The sequence below is a fragment of the Trachypithecus francoisi genome, unplaced genomic scaffold (genome assembly GCF_009764315.1).
Source record: "Trachypithecus francoisi isolate TF-2019V2 unplaced genomic scaffold, Tfra_2.0 Lachesis_group19, whole genome shotgun sequence".
NCBI lineage: Eukaryota > Metazoa > Chordata > Mammalia > Primates > Cercopithecidae > Trachypithecus > Trachypithecus francoisi.
Window position 1 is genome coordinate 9196476 of NW_022681464.1, and position 15714 is coordinate 9212189.

General features: G+C 43.2%; 1 protein-coding gene across 5 annotated transcripts in view; it reads right to left on the bottom strand.

The window, feature by feature from the left end:
• Positions 1-15714, bottom strand: part of RNF165 (ring finger protein 165) — a 127432-nt gene that overhangs the window by 16143 nt on the left and 95575 nt on the right. For 4 of the 5 annotated variants that reach the window (XM_033177839.1, XM_033177838.1, XM_033177841.1 and 1 more), the window contains 2 exons: positions 11138-11453; positions 9272-9379 (listed from right to left, as the gene is read on the bottom strand). In XM_033177839.1, coding sequence (XP_033033730.1) covers positions 9272-9379; positions 11138-11453 — 424 coding nt within the window. The remainder of the gene's footprint in view (positions 1-9271; positions 9380-11137; positions 11454-15714) is intronic. The other variant, XM_033177840.1, reaches the window with a different exon arrangement.

Genomic DNA, 15714 nt, shown 5'->3' on the forward strand with positions numbered 1-15714 from the left:
TCTTCTCTAGGGGTACTCCAGTCCTGCTGGAAGAAGACTTAAAAGTAAGCCTCAAAAGGGTGAAACTGAACTGCAAGTGCTGCTTACCAGAACGAAGCCTAACACTCTCTAAATGAATAAAACAAACGTAACTACTTAACAGTGTATAATCCACAATTATTCATAAATGATGTTCATTATTCAATAAAAAATACGACATGCCAAAAAAATGATAATATAGCCCAGAATCAGTTGAAAAATCAATCCATTGAAACAACTATGAAACAGAAATAACAAGGATGCTAAAATAGCTATTATAATCATATTCAAACATACAAAAGAAAGCATAAAAACATATAGAAGAGGACATATTTTAATGATGCCAGTGAAACTCTAGAGATGAAAAATCCAGTGTCTGAAATGGAAAATTCACTGGGTTAGATTAACAGTAGATTAGACACTACAAAAGAAAAGATTCGTGACTTTAAGACATAACAACAAAAGTAATCCAAAATGAGCCAGGCACAGTGGCTCACGCCTCTAATCCCAGCATTTTGGGAGGCCAAGGCAGGAGGGTCACTTTAGCCCAGAAGTTTGAGGCCAGCCTGGGCAACATAGTGGGACACCACGTCTACCAAAAAAAAAAAAGTGTATATTAGCTGAGTATAGTGGTGTGTCCTCTGGTCCCAGCTACTCAGGAGGCTGAGGTGGAAGGATCACTTGAGCCCAGGAAGTTGAGGCTACAATGAGCTGTGATGCCACTACTGCACTTCTGCCTAGGTGACAGAATGAACTCCTGAATAAGAATAAGAATAAGAATAATCCAAAATGAAGCACACCATCAGAAAAAGACTAAAAAATTAACAGAGTCTCAGTAAAAATATCAAGCAGTCAGCCATATGGGTAAGTAAAGACCCAAAAAGAGAGGATGGAGGGTAGATGACAGAAAAAATATTTTAGGGAAAAAATGGCTGAAATATTTCCAAATTTAATAAAAACTATAAATTCACAGATCCAAAAAGTTCAATAAACTTTAAGCAGGATAACACAAAGAAAGCCACTCCAAGGGACATAATAATCGAATTCCTGAAAAATAGTAATAAAGACAGGATCTTAAAAATAGTGAAAGAACAAAAGACCCATTTGACATAGAAGAACGTAGGTAAGAACGATCATAGACTTCCCATCAACAACAAAGCAAGTCAGAAGACAAAGGAATGGCATCTTTGCACTGCTGAAGGGAAAAAAACTGCAAACTTAGAAAGATATACCTAGCAAAAGTATATTTTTAAATGACAGTGAAATAAAGACGTTTTCAAAAAGTTGAGAGAGTGCACTGCCAGGAGACTGTTACTACAAGAAATGTTTTAAAAACTTCTTCATGCTAAAGAAAACTAATACCAGACAGAAACTTAGATCTCTACAAAGGAATAAAGAGTGCCAGAAATGATAATTATGTGGGACATATAAATAATTGCTTTCCTATTAAAAATTGTCTGTAAAGGTTGACAGTTTAAAGCAGAGATTAGCAAACATTTTTCTGTAAAGGATCATGAATAGTAATTATTTGGGGCTTCAAAAGTTGTACAGTCTCTGTCACAACTACTCAAGCATCACTGTAGTGCAAAAGCAGCCATAAACAATAGGTGAACAAATAGATGTGTCTGTGTTCCAATAAAACTTTATTTACAAGAACAGAGAGCAGGCAAGATTTGATTCACAGGCCATAATTTGCCAACCACTGGTTTAAGCAAAAATGATAACAATGTATTTTGGTGATTATGCATACATAGAGATAAAACCTACCAAACGAGTAGCAAAGGATGGGAAGGGGTAATGGAAGTATACAGTCGTAAGAGTTTTGCATTACACACAAAATGGTATAATTCTATTTTAGGGTGTGATATGCTAAATAGGCACATTGTAAACCTAGTGAATTCCCAAAATAAAATAAAATAAAGTGGTATGACTTTTAAACCAATATTTAATACTAAAAATTCTCAACTGATCCAAAAGAAGGCAAAAAACAGACAAAACTTTTAAAAGAAAAACAATGAAATGACAACAACAACAAAACTGATGGAAGAAAAAGAAAACAAATAGCAAGATGGCAGATTTAATTCCAACCATGTAGACAATTGCATTAAATGCAAGTGGTCTAAACACCCCAGTTAACAGACAGAGATTGTCAACTGCAAAACAATCACCAACTATATGCTGTCCATTCAAGGTATAAAGATGTAGATACTAGGTCAAAAGTAAAAGGAGGAAAGAGATACACCCTGTAAGCGTTAACTGGAAGAAAGCTGGAATGGCTATGTTAATATCAGACAAGGTAGACTTTGAACCAAGGGATATTACCAAGGATAAGGAAGGACGTTTCATAATGATAAAGGAGTCAGCTCGTCTTGAAAAATGACAATCCTTTTAATATGCTAATATAGATAAGTCAAAATAAGTGAAGCAAAAACTGACAGAACTGAAAGAAAACAAATTCATAATTAGAGTTGTAGACATCCACCCTCCTCCTCTATAATTCATGGAATAATTCATGAAAAAATATCAGTAGAATATAAAAGACCTGAACAATACTATCGACCAACTTGATCTAACTGAAATTTACAGAATACTCCATCCAAGAAGAGTAGAATATATGCTTTTTTAAAATACATATAGAATATTTACTAAGATAGAATAAACGCCGGACCATAAAACAAGTCTCAATAAATTTAAAGGGATTAGAATTACACAGTATGTTTTCCGATCACATTGGTATTAAATTAGAAATCAACAACAAAAAAAATTTCTGCAAAATCCCAAATTTTCAAAAATCAAATAATAAACTTCTAAATTACCCAGGGTCAAAAAGAATTCATAACACTAATTAGAAAGTTTGTAGTCCTTAAAGAAAAATTCAGTTTTATATGCTTATATTAGAAAAGAAAACCCAAAGTCGTGATCTAAGTTTCCACCTTAAGAAGCTAGAGCCCAAAATAAGTAGAAAGGAGGAAATAATAAAATCAAGATCAGAAATCAGTGAAATAAAAAACAAACAATGGGATCAAAGGCTATTTTCTAAAGAGCAGTACAAATGATTCAATTTCTATCTAGATTGATCAAGAACAAAAGAGAGAATACACAAATTGCTCATATGAGGAATGAAAGAGGTAGAATTATAACAGATTCCACATGTTCAAACAATAAGAAAATATTATGAATAGCCTTATGCCAGTACATCCAATGAAAAGAAAAAATTTATTGAAAGACAAATTACCAAAATTACCAGATGCAGTGGCACACACCTATAATCCCAGCTACATAGGAGGCTGAGGCAGGAGAATCCCTTGGGCCTAGGCGTTTAAGACCAGCCTGTGACTGGGCACAGTGGCTCACACCTGTAATCCCAGCACTTTGGGAGGTTGAGGTGGGAGGATCGCTTGAGCCCAGAAGTTCGGGATCAGCCTAGGCAACATAGCAAGACACTGTCTCTACAAAAATTTAAAAAACAAAAAGTTAGCTGGGTACAATGGTGCACACCTGTAGTCCCAGCTACTCAGGAGGCTGAGGCAGGAAGATCGCTTGAGCCCAGGAGATCAAGGCTGCAGTGAGCCAAGGTGCACTCCAGCCTGGGTGACAGAGCAAGACCCTGCATCTAAAAATTAATTAATTAGTTAATTAAAAATAATAATACCAATCCTACACAACCTCTTTCAGAAAGTAGATGAAGAAACACTTCCCAAACCATTCAATGAGGCAAGCAGTGCACTGATACAAAAATCAGACAAAGACATTTCAAGGAAAAAAAAAACCTATAAACCAATATTACTCATGAAAAAAGATGTAAAAGTTACTTAACAAAACTTTAGCAATTTGAATCCAGCAACAGGTAGATTAAATGAGACTTATGTGACATATCAACCAATCACAATGTATAAAACTTATCTGGATCTTGATTGATACAAAGTATAACAGAGAAATTTTAGTACTGGCTAGACATTTGATTATAGTAAAAATTATTATTACATTTCTTTATGTTAACAGTGGTATCAAAGTAAGGATGTGAAAAAGCAGAGTCATTATCTCTCGAGATACTTCATGAAATATTTACAGATGAAATAATATGATGCCTGGATTTGTTTCCAAATACAGCAGTTTCTCCTTTTCTGTGAGGGATATGTTCCAGGACACCAGTGGCTGCCTGAAAATGCAGATAATACTAAATCTTATATATACTATGTTTCTTCCTATACTATATATTCATACCAATGATAAAGCTTAATTTATAAATTAGGGACAGTAAGAGACTAACAACAATAACCAATAACAAAATAGAACAATTATAACAATATACTGCAAAAAACGTTATGTGAATATGGTCTCTCTCTCTCTCTCTCTCTTTTTCAATCTCTCAAAATGCTGTAATATTTTCAGATCGTGGTTTACATGGGTAACTGAAACCCCGGAAAGCAAAACCACCGGTAACGGAGATGACAGTAACATCAGGGAACAAAGATGAGTAAAACTGGCCATGAGATCTGGGCATTGTGGCTCACGCCTGTAATCCCAGCACTTTGGGAGGCTGAGGCAGGCAGCTCATGAAGTGAAGAGATCGAGACCATCCTGGCCAACATGGTGAAACCCTGTCTCTACTAAAAATACAAAAATTAGCTGGGTGTGGTGGCGCACACTCAGTCGGGAGACTGAGGCAGGAGAATTGCTTGAACCCGGGAAGCAGAGGTTACAGTGAACCAAGATCACACCACTGCACTCCAGCCTGGTGGCACAGAGTGAGACTCTGTCTTAAAAAAAAAAAAAAACTGGCTATGAGTTGATGTCAAAGCTGGATGACATATGTGTGTGAATTCATTATACTATTCTCTTATTTTTTTATTGTTTGATATTTTCCATAATAAAAAGTGTTTTTTTAATTAAGAAGTTTCTCTATTGTGCAAAGGTAACGTCCACTAACTCCAAGTTTTATCTCTATGGGCACCAACTTCAGAAATACCAAACACATTCATGGAAACTTGTGGCATTTATTAGAGAAAATATGCTGCGAGCAGTCGTTTCTTGCAGTCTGCTGTGTACATTGAAGTGGTCCCTGGTAATTAGGACACAGCTTCCCTTTGGGAAAGTGCAGCTAGGCCCTAAAAGCACCCTTGAGAGGAATGCCAGGGCCTCAGAAGGTTCAATCTCAGATCCTACAGGAGCGAGATGGCAGGAGGCATGGGACTCTGAGACTTCCCCTCCTCATCTTGCCACGAGCAGGCCCTGACCACTAACTTCCTATGCTTCCACTGTGCCTGCTGCCGCTGAGCTTGGATCCCACATAGCCTGGGTTTGGCTACACATTGGCCTGCAATGTAATCTGAGATGGTTCTAAGGGAAAAACCCAACAAAGCCATCAGCCTTCAAGGGAGTCTGATCCCTGTTCCCTGGGTTACGCTCATGAGCGTATGAGCCCTGGAGAGCTGGCAGGAGCTCTCTGATGGTCTCTGATGGTCCCTGGCATCTGGCCCCATCCTCCTCTTTGCACAGCCCAGGTCTAGCTGCTATGGGCAGGAAGGACTGCCAGTCACTCTCACAGGCTCCACGCACACCACAGCCTGAACAGCAGCAGCTGTCAGAAGACCCAGGTCCTTGTCCCAGGCCCATCCCTTCTTAGCTGTGAGACCCTCTGTAGCTAATTCACCTCTTTGAGTCTCATCTCTAAGATGATGATAACAGTAGCTCCTCATGGTAATGCTGGAGCATCAAATGAGAAAATGCAGGTAAAAGTTCTTTGTGGAGCACTATAAAGATGCAAAGAGCCATTATCAGGCCGAATTCCTAGAACAACTCATGATGAGCCCGTCACTTGGGAAATGAGCTAAACTCTTGGAGCCAGTTGGATGCAAACTTAGAAATCCACTAGGCCAGCCCCTCCATCTGAGGCCTGCAGTAGGACAGTGCCTTATTCACAGACCTTGGCTGGCCAGTTGGGACCATCAGGGTTTCACACCCTTGTCTGGGCTCATTCCATTGCACTGCCTCACATGGCAGAAGCTCTGATTTTTAGCATTTACCCAGAAGTCTCAGGGAACCCAACAAATTCAAAACAAATGTTCGAGGAATTCTACCAAAGCAAAGTCCCGAGGAACTTGGAAAACAGTCACCGCAATCCCAAGAATGCTAACTGTAAAAGCAAGAGACACTTGCCCCTCAAATGGGTGGGATGGTCTGCCCTGGGTGGGCCTGGGTGGGTTCTCATGATGCCCCTCTTATCACCTCATCAGAAATTCCTTCCTGGACCTAGGCTACCCCAACAGGGGATGTGGTTCCTCAAACCCTGAAGAAGTCTGGACCAGGACCTGCCGCAAAGAGAAATTAGCCCCTAAAGCAGCAGTGTGTCCAGCCTTTGCTGTTGCCACCAGCCTGTAAGAGCTTGCTAAGTTTCTAAATGGGTTGCAGGAATATCCTACAGACCTAAAGCCACAGGATTAACCCAGAACTGTGTTTTGGAGATTTCTTGTGCCAATGTATCATTTTTGGCCTTTGTATCTCAACATCACACTGAACTTTATTCTCCACTTTCAATGTTCTTGAACATGGTGTGGTCTGGTTGCTGTGCAGACCCTAAGTTCTTCCTAGAATTTGGCCCCACAAGTGCCAGCACCATCCTATGGGTGACTCCAGGCTCAGGGAGCCTTGGGGGCTTTGCTGAGGCAAGGTTTCCCGGAGGGGAAAGGACAATTAGAGGTGCTCACCCTCCACCCACTCTCTGCCCACAGGTCCCAGGTACTTACAGACCTCGGCCTGGGCAGGGCTACAGCTGTGACACAGCAGGGTACAGTCCACACTGGGGAGCAGAGTTAGAACTGAGAAGTCAGGACTGAGTCCAAGAAGGAGCGTGAAAAGGACGGAGGCACTGGGTTGTGGCTCAAGGTCAGGATAAAGTTATTAGGCATGGGCGAGAAAGAGAGGGGTTTGGGATGTATCCCCCAAGGCCTGCTGCTTCCACACACTCTCAGGCCAGGGTTCCCAGCTGAGAGAAGCTGCTTGGGTTGGGTTAAGATATCCCAAAGTAGGAAAAAAGGCCAGGATAACCTCAGGGGCTGGATGACCTTGGGGCTGGACATGGGCTTGCAGCCCAGTTTCTGGAATGACCTAGGGCAGAAGTCAGTGGTCTCTGATGGTTCTCTAAAGGGGATGGGGGATGCAACAGACACACTCCCCCGGCCCCCAGGGGCTCCTTGCAGAGGGTGAGAGTAGAGATATAATGCATTTCCTGTCATCCAATTACCAGGCTGCCTATCTCCTGGCAGAAGCAGCTCTCTAGAAAAGTGGGCTGGGATGCAGTTAGCACAATCAATCACAAAACCCCTCGGCGCCACTAGGCTCACCCCCCGCTGGAGCAGAGCTAATTATAAGGGAGGAGAATCAGCATCCTACTTGGGAAGTGGGAACAGAACAGGCAGAAAGAGCCCAAGGGTGGACCAGACGGGCCTCCAGGCAGGGCCTCCCAGCATCCCCTGCTAGGGCAGGGACCAGCCTCCTGGAGCCTCCTTCTTTCTGTTTCTTGGGGCAGGTAGGAGCCAGGAATGCAGACTGGTTTAAATAAGAAAGATAAGGAGGTTTGGCTCTGTAAAGAAAGCTGAGGACAGGGCCAGCACCTGCACTGCTCCTCCTGTCATCTCCCCAGGATGAGTCCCACCTATGTCACCTGTTCGGTCCCACTTGCCTGTAGGCCCCTGTGCATGTTCCAATCACTCAGCCATATGCAAGGGCCCTGAATGCTCCATGTGTGCTGAATTGAATTAAATGAAATTGACTTGACTGCTGAGGGACAGAATTCAATCCAAACTGCAATTAAATCTTCCTAATTTGAATCTGCTAATTGGAAAAGGCTGGGCAGAAGTTGGCTGCAGTGCAATCTATCTTTTATGGAATTGTTCAATTTAACGGAAAGTGTACCTGAGAGTGAGCAAAGGGCTGAAGAAAATGGAACATGTGAAAGCCACGATTTCCTGCACCTAGAAGCACCCTTAGCATTCAATTGACTGGAACTATTCTCTGGAGTCATTCCTGGGTGTGCATGGGAAGGGCTCCCAAAGCAACCCTGGACTAAGCCTGACAAATGGCTAAAAAATGACACAACGGCACATCAAACTTTAAGATAATTCATGCTTTTCCATTGATAGATTATTTTACACTCTAAAACAAAACAAAACAAAAAACATTTTTGACCTAAAAGTTGCAAGAACAGCATAAAGAATTCCTGTATACCCTTCACCCAGATTCCCCAAATGTCACCATTTTACTGCATTTCTATTTCCTTCTCTCTCTGTCTCCCTTTCTCTCTCCCCCCAATGTATATAACATACTTACACATACACACACACACACACATGCACACACGCATACATACATCTCCACACACAATCCTCTGTGAAGATAGATGATAGATTAGATACATTTTTTTCCCCTGAACTCTTTGCAGGCATGATGCCTTTTACCTTTAAATATTCAGTAAACTGCACATTTTTTTAAGTTTTCAAGGGTTCTGATCCAACTCTAGTTAATATCAGCTCTCTTCTGAGCTAGAACCAGAGTTGGGTGGGACCCAGGATCCAAAACCAAGCGACCCTGCATCTCAGGACAACAAAGACATCTGTCCTGAGTGAGGGAAATTATGGGCAGGTCTCTTAGGGGCCCACTATCTGCAAACACTCAGCAATAACACCACCCTCAACCTCTCTCCCCAGCTCCCCTCCTCAGTCCTGACCTCTGACCTGGCTGGCTTTGTCTCCATCCTTCAAGATGCAATGTAAGCCTGTGTTTACACAGCCACCCCACCCAGCATTGCCTTGCTAGCATACCCTGGCACTTCTCTGTGGATCCCTTGAGACACACCTCCTCCAGGAAGACTTCCTGACCACCCAGTTCCTCGGAATTCTCCTTTCTGCTCTCCCCCAAGGGGCCACTGGTTCATATCCCTCATTGAGCCTGGGAAATGTTTTCTATCCCTGTCCCCCCTCCCCCTCTGCAGGACCATGAACACTGAGTCCTATGCTGAACACTGAGTCCATAATAGCACCCAGTAACATCTAAGCTAATTGCTAGAACCAGGCCCATGTGGGACCATCTGGCCCAGAGAGAGGCTGGGAGCAGAGGCAAAGGCTGAGGCCTGAGAACTAGGCCTCCTGCGCCACTCAAAGTGAATGAAAACAGAAACTCCATGGACCTGGCAAGACCTCCCTCCTCCCTCCTTCCTCCCTTCCTCCCTGCCTCCCCCAGGGGCCCTGAGACTCACCAGTCAGTGCCCTCAGCCAAATACCTGGGCTGAGGTGTCTGCAGCTGGCCAAAGTCGAAGCTGGGGTGGAGGCGGTGGGGGTGGACAGATACACGCTCCTGACTCCGCCTGCACCAGAAGGGATGGAGAGCCCTGGCGTCAGGGGCTACCCAGGCCACTAGTTCTCAGGAGCTCTGAGAAACCCTCAGGTTGCCCCACTCTTGCAGCCCCGCTCAGCATCCACAGTCTAGCAAGTACTGAGCTTCACCACTCTTGACAAACTCCAAGGAAGCTTCCCAGATGAACAGCAGGCTGCACCTCAGGAACTCTGGCTGTCTCCAGGCTGCCCACTGTGCGGAGGTCTCTCCCTTGGTGTGTCTGCGGCAGACTACCTGCCTCCATCCACACTCTCTGCCTCTTCGCCCTTCTCCTTTTCACTGTCCTTGGTGGGCCATCTTCAAGACACACAGACTTGCCTCCTGCAGGCTCGATGCACCCCTCTACTCCCATCATGCTCTTCTCCTCGCCTCAACCCTTTTTTGACACTCTTCCCAGCTTTCATGGCACAGGTCAAAGCCTTCCTCCTCCAGGAAGGCCTCCTTGAACATCCCAGATCGTGGTGACCTCTTCTCCTTCTGATCTCCTACAACACTCACCTTCTATCTCAAGCATCCTAGGGCCTTACAGATGATCTAGTCCAGCATTTCTCAAAGTGTGCTCCGAGCATCCTTGAGAGTCCCTGCAACCCTTTCAGGTGGTTCAAGAGGTCAAAACTATTTTCCTAATAATACTATAAGGCTATTTGCCTTTTCACTCTCATTCTGTCACAAATGAACAGAGAAGTTTTGCAGAAACTATATGACACAGATTCTGCAAGATTGAATGCAGAAGCAGACATAAGAACACAGCTGCCTTCTATTAAGCCACACATTAAAGAGATTTGCAAATATGTTTTTAAAAAGTCATTCTTCTCACTAAATTTATATATAGTGGTTATTTTTCATAAAAATGTATTATTATATTTAAAAAATATATAATATATATAAAAAAATATATAAAATATAACATGAATTTGTTGTTATTTTTAAGAGAATTAATAAATATTTAAAACTTTTTAGTTTTCATTTTTAATATGGTAAACATCAGTAGTCAAAACCCACATAAACAGAAGCTCTTTGTAGTCTTCATTAATTTGCAAGAGTGGAAAAGAGTCCTGAGACCAAAAAGTTTGAGATCCACTGACTATCCAACTCTTTCTCCTGACAGTTGAGACCCAGAGAGGCACAGTGACTCACCCAGGGCCCCACAGCTACTCCAGACCTATTTGATTAGGATTGTCTAATTTGACTCCCTGCTTGTTTCCTAAGTATTAATATGCAGCCAGACTCTATCTAGACTGTGGGCTCTTGAGAGCTCTTGAGGGCGGGAACCAGCCATTCCTGGAACCAGTCTTTTCCTTTTGGTATTCTTTAGGGTTCTTGGGTGTTAGAATCAGGCAGTCATAAAGCTGGAGGGGACATGAGCGGTTCCCTAGACAAATTTCCTCCCACACCATGCAGGAGTCCACTGTGAGGATCGTGGACCACCAGTTACCCGGTCCCCGACCCTGCACCTGGGTGACGCAATGGGGACACACACTGGCTTCTGAGGGAGCCCATGTCAGGCCAGGACAGTGCTCACTGCCTGAAATGAATGCCTCTGAAACAACAGCTACTTCCTGTAGAGACCCACTTGGTGACTGTCAGCCAAACCAGGGAGAGAAGCCAGGAGTCCAGCAGCCTGTAGCCCCGCTCCCGTCTCTGCCACACCGGGCCACGCCCTCGCCCTGGCCCTGCCCCCTCACCCAGCCCCACCCGGGTCCCCACCTCCGCCCCAGGCAGCACCAACCTGGGGTGCGAGACGAGCCTGCGGTGCTGGGCTTCCAGGAGCTGCTGCTGCAGGAGGTATTGCTGGTGCAGGGCCTGAGGTAGGAAGGAGGGACCTGTGACGTCCTGGAACTGCAGGGTGGGCAGCGGGGTCAGCGACTGGTGCAGGGCGCCGCTGTGCTGGTGGGCCGGGGCCATGTGGGTGCTGAGGCCTGGCTGCGACTGCACGGGGTGGGCCAGCGGGAAGTCGGGAGCGAGCTGCTGCGGCTGCGGGGGGCCCAGGTGGAAGTGGCGGCAGGAGGTAGCGTGAGGATGCTGAGACCTTTGAAAGGGGGCACCTGGAAGGCAAGGACAGAGACATCTCCATGACGACCAGCACGAGCAGCCACCACACTGACTCTTGTGCCCACCAGGGGCAGCCTGGGGCTGGTGAAGCTCTAGACCTGCATTAGGACACAGCAGCGTCATCACTGTTAGAGGCATGTGGTCATCTTTAACCCAGCCAGGTAAAGGCTGTGTGTGTGTACCTGTTGGAGAGGGAAGTGTGTCTTTAATGAATACATAAGCATCCTTTTTATAATTAACGTACTTGTTTAGAAGTTTTAAGGTTCCTAAAGCTTGGCCTTTTCAATTAGACTCCTATGCAAGCTCACTGACCCTACTACCTTTTTAAAGATGCCACATGGAGAAAAGTTAGTCCAGCTTAGCCAAGCTCTGAACTTCACTGAAGCCTGGCCAGCCAGGACTCAATCCATATGGAGCCCTAATTCCCAGAGAAAAAACAACCAGAAGTTGTTTTGCATACAGTTTTAAGGAAGGAAAAGATTCAGATCACACAAAAGAGTTTTTTTATTTAAGTAATAGTTAAATAATTTATAATAACATTGTCATTTATTTAAAAGCAAATGTGTCCAGGTATAAGCTGGGTTCAGGCTACATTCAATTTGAGCTCTAGTCTTTTTCTAAATAAAATTGAGCCTGATGACAAGAAAGCCTTACAAATTCTAAGCAAAAATCCAGCTTTAGGTGGCAAAGGAAGGCCTTTAATGAGGCCAAGAAGTAGACCTGGCATTTCAGAAAGATTTACAGAAAACTTCCTGCTAAACATGGCAGATTCAGTACATGTCTGCTCCTCCTAATACTCCTAATACCCACTAAAATGAGAACAAAGGAATAAAGAGACAATAAACAGACAAGGACAGAGAACAGGAGAGGTGACATCAGCAGGCAACAGATGTCAACAAATTTTTGGAAGAAAAAGAAAGCAGATGGAGGAATTAACAGAGTTGAGAAATTGAAGACCAAGCACCTACCAAAGGAGTGGTCAAGAAGAAATGGACAAGTCTTGCCGCACAATGCTGGAAGGGTCAGGAATTGGAGGCAGTGGCTACTTTGGAAGGCAGGAGAAAGGGCAGAACTGAGAACAGGGAGACTGATTGCAATCTGTGTAAGGAGCAGTTCTGCCCAGGGCTCCTCCCCTTTCTCATGCAGGGCAGTGAATTTCCTTCCCAGAGAGGCTCCAGTAGGAGTGGGGATTGACCCGAGGCAGAAGAGGGGAGGGGTGCAGCACCATGCTAACAAACACAGCAGAATTAAGTGAAAGTCTGTATATGAAACTTTGGAATCCCTGTCCTCTTCTACTACTTGGTGCAAAAAACACTGTTACCCAAGCGTGTGTTCCTCCCCTGCACTCTCCACAGCCCCAGGGTGAAACTGGGGGATGCCTCTCTAAAGAAAATCATTGGTCCCAGGAAGAGCTCCGCAGATACTTCTGGTTGAGAGCACCCCAGTTAAATCACTGGGTCCCCAACTGGCCACTCTATAATGAAGCCCATTCATTGAAAAGTCCATTCTCACCCTCAAGGCACACAGGCATTCTAGACAGCTTTAGTGACCTACTGTTTGGCATGAACAGATAGCCTAAGAGTGATCGATCTTTTGATTACAAAGTGAAAAGAGAAAGAGAACCTACCAAATTTTAAAAAATGAACTCAGAGTATCATGTCCTTTGCAGGGACATGGATAAAACTGGAAACCATCATTCTCAGCAAACCAACATAGGAACAGAAAACCAAACACCACATATTCTGACTCATAAGTGGGAGTTGAACAATGAGAACACATGGACACAGGGAGGGGAACATCACACACCGGGGCCTGTGGAGGGGTAGGGGACAAGAGGAGGGAGAGCATTAGGAGAAATACCTAATGTAGATGATGGATTGATGGGTGCAGCAAACCACCATGGCACATGTATACCTATGTAAAAAACCTGCACATTCTGCACATGTATCCCAGAACTTAAAGTGTAATTTTTAAAAAATGAACTAGGGGAACAGAGTTAATGCAAGGGCTAGAAAAAAAAAATTAACTTCAAAACAATATAATCTATACACTCAGGAAAATAAGATGTTGGATCCATGCAACAACAAGAAGCTCTTGAAGAAGGATCAATGAGAAAACAAGAAAAAGATCTCTTGGAAATTAGAAATGTATGAGATGAAATGAAATTCAACAGGGCAAGTGGAAGACAAAGCTGAGGACTCCAAGAAACCAAAATGAGAAGACAGAGAAGTGGGGAATGGGAGGAAAAAAGATGCAAACGTTGAAGGAACCAGTCAGAAATTCCACATTTCACTAGAAAGAGAGAAAGAATGGAGGAAATGATAGGAAGAAAATTAGGGAAAAAATTACGAAGCCTGTTTCCTAGAACTGAAAGTCTGCATTTCTAGATAGAAAAGGTCCTCTGAGTGCCCAGCAAAATAGATGGGGGAAAGAACCCGCCCGAAAGACATCTCCCCATGAAGTATCCAAACAACGGGAGCAAAGAGGTGGTTCTGAAGCCTTCTGGAGAAAAATCAAACAGGTCCCATGAAGGTCAGAAATCAGAATAGCTTGAGATTTTTCAAGAATGAATCCAGAAGCTTGAAAACAATAGAGCAGCTGCCTTCAAGATATTGAGGGGGAAGGGTGATTTCCAGTCTAGAATTATCTGCCCAGCCAAACCATTAATCAAGTATGAGAATAGAATAAAGCCATTTTCAAACATATATAAGCTCAAAAAAAATTAACCTTTTCAACACTCCTTCTCAAAAAGGTACTAACACAAACCAAGAAAGAGGAACAACAAAACAGGGCTGCACCTGACAGAGGTGGAAGGCTTCCCAAGCACACAGCTGCGCAGGGACCTCTGCAGCCTTTCCACAGGGGAGCAGGAGGGACTCTGGGAGGGGATCTGGAGGAGAGGAGAGGGGACTGGAAACAATGGGACTGCTGACAAATATGGCCACAGGAAAACAGTATTACTGCACAGTGTCTCACACCCATAATCCCAGCACTTTGGGATTACTTAGGAGGCTGAGGCAGGAGGACCACTTGAGGACAGGGGTTCAAGACCAGCCTGGACAAATAGCAAGACCCCCAATAAAAAAAAGGAAAAAAAAAGAGTATTTTAAAAAATAGTATTTGAAGGAATTTTATAATGTAATAGAGAATTTGGTAAGAATTTGTAAAAATACTATAGAAAACAAAACAATCAAAAGAAAATGAGGCAATTATTATGACCAGGAAAAGAAAAAGTTGTGTAAGAAAGTGTAACTACCTGTATGATGTTATACTTGGCTCAATGGTAAACAACATTTCTATATGAACAATAAAACAAATAATAAGCTATATTAGAACAGAAAAAAGACATTTCTTCCACAATATGAATAACATAGGCAATATCAGAAATTTAAAAATCGACAAATAGAAATCTAATCTTTGGTGTAAATTTGATTGGTAATTTATGTCTTTTAGGAAAGAAATGCCTGAAGAAGAGTAAAAAGTGAGCTGCAGTTGAGGGATTTGGCCTCTGGTGTGGAGGGCAAAGGGCAGACTGAAGCTGCTTGACTCAGTGTGTCTTATACTAGTCTATTCAGCCTTATAGATTATGTGCATGCCACTGATCAATTTTTTAAAATAAATCTTTGCAAAAAGAAATGAAAATCCAAAGAATTTCTGCTTGACTGCAAGTGAGCCAGAAAAAAATTATCTAGAACTTTAATTCCCACAAGCATTTCCATAAGTAGGGCCTCTCTGCCTTATAGATTCTGGCTTTGCTGAGTTCAGGAGCTGCAGCAAGAGCACGTGGCACCAGACCCCCTTCCCCTCATTCCATGGTCTACCATCACACAGGACAAAGGGAAGGAGACTGCCAGTGTAACAGAGGGAAGAAAAGGGAGGACTGCAGAGGGATAAAGAAGAGAAGTAGAAGATAAGCATGACTATAAAGGAAAAAAATGGGGTGAAAACGGGTATTGTCAAGACTCTCATCCAGCACTGTCCAACAGAATTATAATGTGGGCCACATAGGGAATTTTACGTTTCCTAGTAGTCACCTTTTAAAAAGTAAAAAGAAACAGTTGAAATTAATTTGAATAATATATGTTTCTGTAATTCATCATATCCGAAATGTTATTTCAATGTGTATTCTATGTAAAACATTATTTAGCTTTTTTACATTCTTTTCTTTTCATACTATGACTTCAAAATCTGGTGGCTATTTTGTAGTTACAACACATGTCAGTTCGCCCTAGCCTCATTCCAAGTGCCCAGTAG